The sequence below is a fragment of the Capricornis sumatraensis genome, chromosome 3 (genome assembly GCF_032405125.1).
Source record: "Capricornis sumatraensis isolate serow.1 chromosome 3, serow.2, whole genome shotgun sequence".
NCBI classification, from domain to species: Eukaryota; Metazoa; Chordata; class Mammalia; order Artiodactyla; family Bovidae; genus Capricornis; species Capricornis sumatraensis.
The window spans coordinates 177,085,183-177,090,360 of NC_091071.1; the positions used below are offsets into that span (position 1 = coordinate 177,085,183).

At 61.3% G+C, this 5,178-nt stretch overlaps 1 protein-coding gene across 1 annotated transcript; it reads left to right on the forward strand.

The window, feature by feature from the left end:
- The first annotated feature begins 459 nt into the window (after positions 1-459).
- On the forward strand, positions 460-3,739 carry PLA2G2E (phospholipase A2 group IIE). Its single transcript, XM_068969433.1, has 4 exons — positions 460-499; positions 1,368-1,506; positions 1,701-1,807; positions 3,597-3,739. The coding sequence occupies exons 1-4, from the start codon at positions 460-462 to the stop codon at positions 3,737-3,739; spliced, it is 429 nt and encodes a 142-aa protein (XP_068825534.1).
- Positions 3,740-5,178: the final 1,439 nt, after the last annotated feature.

Consider the following 5,178-nt stretch of genomic DNA (forward strand, 5'->3'; position numbering starts at 1 on the left):
GACACAGGACAGGCTCGTCCTTGCTGCTCCCAGTACGTCTGAGTTCAGCCTCTCTGAGTCTTAGGAGTAGCGTCCATAAAATGAGGGTGAGAAAAAGACCCCACGAAGGAAAAGCCCCTGGCACGCCCCAGGCTCCCAGCTCTGCGCTGGGGGATTCTGGGGCAGAGGGCAGTGATGGGAAGGGCGGGGAGGAGAGGGCCCAGAGGCTGGCCCCACCACCTGGCTCTGGAAGCAGAGCCGCGGGCCCCAGCCTGGCCCCTCCCCTGGGGACTTGGCCAGAGTGTCAGAGCTGGAAGCATCGTTGCATCACTGGGTGCTCGGGGGTTAATGATGGGGAGTGGACAGGACCCGGGTATTTAACTAATCGGGGAGGTGTCTGGAGATCAGAGGTGCCCCTGCTGGCTTCCGTCTCCTGCAGCCCAGCTTCTCTGCCCCCTGCTCCCCTCCCCGCCCCCCAGGATGAAGTGGCCCCCTCTTCTGACCTTCCTATGCCTCCTGGGTAAGTGATTTTCATGCCTGTACTCCTGCTCTGCCCCAGCTGGGAACACTCCGGGGGGCTCCTGAGCCAGCCCCAAGGAGGGTGTCATCGGTCACCCTGAGACCAGCACTGGCCCAGGAAGAACTGGCCAGTGGAAAGAGGGCACAGCTGCAGCCTGGACGGCCTGGGGGGACAGGGGGGAGGAAGCGGCAGGGGCCCCACAACAGCTGCTGCCGCCCGCGCTCCACCACCCACCTGAGTGTCCGTTTCTGCCTTTAACCGGCCAGGCCGGCGGGTCCCCACTGCTGCAGCAGCAGGACCTGGAGGAACTCAGGGAAGTCCGGGTGGTGAGGAGGTTTGTCCAGCGACATCTGATGGGACTCGATGGGGACAGAGTGCTCCTGGGGGCGGGGGTGGGGGCTGACGCCAGGGGAGAGGATCAGGAAACCGGGATGGGAGCCTGGAGGATGAGTGAGGGGGTGGTTTGGAAGGAGAGCGGGGTGGGGGGTCAGGTGGGGACACAATGCGGACGAGGACCAGGAGACCCAGGCGCAGCGGCGTCACAGGGACGTCACTACTGACTGGCGCTGGCGCTCAGTCGCTCAGTCGTTGCGACCCCGTGGACCGCAGCGCGCCAGGCCTCCCTGGCCATCACCAACTCCCGGAGCTCGCTCACACTCATGTCCGCTGAGTGTGTGATGCCATCCACCCATCTCTGTCGTCTGTCGTATTACCCATTAGCACTGTTACCATCGGGAGTGAGGTGCTCGGGGAGGTGGAGGTTCCCGAGACGATCCGAGAGATGCCTGCACTCAGATGTGGGGACTGCAGTTGGCCGCAGAGGGTGGGGCCCTGAGGGAGCTGATGCCCTCCCGCTCCGTCCCCGCAGTGGCCCTGGCTGGCGGGAACCTGGTCCAGTTCGGGGTGATGATCGAGAGGATGACGGGGAAGCCCGCGCTGCAGTACAATGACTACGGCTGCTACTGCGGGGTCGGCGGCGCCCACTGGCCGGTGGACGAGACAGACTGGTGAGCAGGCGGCCCAGCTGGGGTCCTGCCTGGAGGGTGGAGGCGCCAGGGGGAGCATCCTGCGGGGAGCTGGGGGTACCTAGGAAGCTGAGGCGTGACCACCACACTTGCGAGCCCCTTTGGGCCCTGAGCCCCCCCAAGCGGCCCCCCGTCCAGCCCAGCTGGCCCCTTCAGGCCAACCTCGATCTTCACAGGTGCTGCCACGCCCACGACTGCTGCTACGGGCGCCTGGAGAAGCTTGGCTGCGAACCCAAAATGGAAAGGTACCTCTTCTCCGCCACCAGGCACAGCATCTTCTGCGGTGAGTGAGCGGACCTGGGGGTCCCCCAGGCCCCTGGAGAGGGAAGGGATCAGCGAGGAACCCCTCTCCTGACGGAGACCCTTGAGCCTGGTCACCTGGGAGGGAGAGGCGGGTCTTCCATCATCACAGCGCTGGGGAGAGGCGTGTCCCTGCTCCCATGGCACCCGGTCTGGAGAGCCCGGGACCCGTCAGCTCCTGCTCTGGGACCCCAGGAACAACCCCCCCATTCAGAGGCACCCCCCCCCCAGCTTCAGCCTCTGAGGAGAGGAGCAAAGGGCCAGCACTGAGCCCCACCCAGAGAAGCTGCACCCAGACAGCCCTCCCCAGGGCCTGGGCAGCCGCTTGGGACAGGTCCCCAGGCCCAGAGGCTGGAGCTCGGACGCGGGGCCACAGACCCCACTCCCAAAGGCTGACCCACCGCACCAGGGCGCCTCCTTGCCAGACCCCATGCCCACTTGGACCAGTTAGCCTTCTCCTCTGCTCCCTGGCCTGGGGAAACAGCTGGACCCGAATCAGAGTGTCAAGGGCTCCGCGCAGCCCAGTCCCATGGAGGGAACTCACATCGGAGAACCAAACCTCATTCTTCCTGCCGCAAAGCCAGGAGGAGCCTGGAAGGCAGAGGGCAGGCCCGGAGCTGGGGGCACACAGCACAGGGGGCTGGGAGGGCCAGCGAGGACTCAGATCTCTGGGGTCTGTCCTGGGGGCGGGGCGGGACCAGAAGCAGAGCTGCGGGAGGCAGGCGGGGCTCCCAGTTTGCTGTTCCCACCGCCGTCCAAAGCAAAGCGGCTTTGGTAGGTAATGAGCTCCCAGTCACAGGGAGCTCATGCAAGGCTGGGAAGCCACCTGTTAGGGACAGCACTGAGAGGGTGAGTGAAGGGAGGGGTCAGGTGAATGGGACACAGGTTCGGGGAGCCCCCTCCCGCCGTGTGGCTCTGGGCAAGCGATAGAGCCCCTCAAAAGCTCCTATTTCTTCGTCTGTAAAAGGGAGACCTAACCTCGCACTTGCCAGCTTAGCCCAGCTCCTGGGAGCTGACATAGCTGTTGAGCCCCTGCCAAATCTGAGTTCTGCTGAAAGAGCAGGTGAGAGGAGAACCTGGATGGGAAATGAGGCTGACCTTCGCGAGAGACCCTGAGGAAGCTGGACATGTCTGAGCTGGGGGACGTCTTCGTGGGGACAAAAAGGCACCAGAGCCCCTGAGGGCAGACAGAGGTGGTAGAGGCAAGAGGAGGCTTTGGGGCCCCTGGAGCCCACAGAGCTGATGTCCATGCCACTCCCCAGGCTGGGTGTGGGCGCGCGTGGAGGGGGCGCCCTGAGATACATGCTGGGAAAGCGGGCTCCATCCCCACTGAGGGCGGCAGGCGCAGGCCCCAGCTCCAGGCCCTCTGGGCACGCCCAGGTCACCTGGGATCGGGCTGCTGCCGTTCAGCAGTTTTCCTCTGGTTCACGGCTGCCGGTACCATATGCAGTCCATTACGTGGGAGAAGGGTCGCCCAGAAACACAGCCGTCCCGGGGCTGGGACAGGTGGTCTCCCCGTGAGGAAGGGGCTTAGGGCAGTGGAGTGGGTTTGGGAAACGAAGGAACGGCAAAGATAAATCTCCAGGCTTCTAGCGTCCCTGGCCCCAGAAGGGCCTCAGCACCCTGCCCGTTCCCTCACCCAACCCTGGAGCACCCCCCCGGGGAGTGTGGGCTTCCAGGTGGAGAATGTGGACCCCAGCGCACTCCCCTGCACGTGGCTGGGAGTGGCGGGCCCAAAGTTCCCGGGCCCTGACTGCCCACGTCCCATCCAGCCGGCAGAACCAGCTGCCAGCGACGGACCTGCGAGTGTGACAAGAAGGCTGCGCTCTGCTTTCGCCGCAACCTGGGCACCTACGACCGCAAATACGCCCATTACCCCAACAAGCTGTGCACCGGGCCCACCCCACCCTGCTAAGAGTGCGGTCTGCCTCCCACTGAGGCCTGCCAGGGCCCCCAGGCCTCGGGAGGGTTAGCACCAAAGGCTCTCCCCACCAGAAAACTCCTTTCCCGTAAGTCCATCCTTCCCTGAGAGGCCCCAGACTCAGCCCTGGACCATCCCTGGCCTTCCTGGCCACAGTGCCCTCAAAAAGAGCCAAACCGGGGGCAGAGGGGCCCCTGGAACACCCAGAAGATTCTACAACCCATCCCCTGGGATCTCAGTCCCCTCTTCTGAACATGTGGATAATGTTTGCCCAGGATCCTAACACTGGCCCTCAGATTCTGTCCTAGGGTTTCACCAGTCTCCGGCTTCATTGGTGCCGGTGTTTCCTGAGGGACACAGCATGGGTCTGGCTCGGGTGGCCCCTGCAGGCAGTTCCAACACTCTGTCCTTTGAGTTTTCCATTACAGTGAGTTTCTGTGATTCTCTTTTTTTCTAACGTGTTACTGTCTTATCCAAGATAATAATGGCAGTCTCTAGCAGAAATATTTCTGGCCATATGGCGTAATGTGAAAAGCACGCAAAATACAAGCCTAAAAATATTGTCCCCACCATGTCATCAGGCTCCAAATCCCTCCCATTAGAATTCTGGCTTAGAGGGAAAAGAGGCTCTCAAACTAGCTTATTCAAAGCCCTCCCTTGGCAGAGGGGCACCCCAGAGGTCAGAGAGGGAAGGTTCTACCTGGAGGGGTGTCCTCACTCCCAAGCCAGTGGGCCTTCTTCATGAGTCGGTATCAGTCACTGCCCCTCTGCCCCTCTGCTTGTCAGCATGAACAACCCAGAGTGCCCAGGGAAGGTCAGCTGTGAGGATACCCATGCCAGGCCCGGCTCCAGATACGGGGAGGGGAAGAGGAAAGATTTCTACATCCTACATCTGGCATCCTGAGGCTGACTTTGGAGCCAATTCAATGCACCAAAGGATTCCCATCAAATTGGAATGCAGCCTCCCTGGAAGAAATAAACTTCAGCAGATTCTACTGCTAAATATAGACATGATACTCCACTGTCTGTAAGATGCTGATAAAATCTTCCAGGGTTGGGATAAGCCTACTCAATGAGATAAAGCATGTAAAAGTGCACTGCACAGGCAAAGCTCACGGCGGACAGGGAATAAACGTTCACTCCCTCTCCATTTCTTGGCGTGTGTGCAACACCCAGGGCTTTGAGGGCAGGAAAGAGCCTGATGCCATCGAAAGGATGATCATCATAAATTTTAAAAGGTGAAGAAGTTCTGAGCTGGCCAAACAAGAGAGGAGCAGATGTCTGTGCTTTGCTGCTGTGACTGACTCAAATCCTGTGTGAAAAATCACCAGGAGATGAGGTCTTCAAGTGCAACGCGGGCGGCTGGGGAAGAGAGGACCGCGTTTGTTAGCCAGCGTGGTCCTGAGGCGCCCTCTGGTGTCCATTTTGTTCAG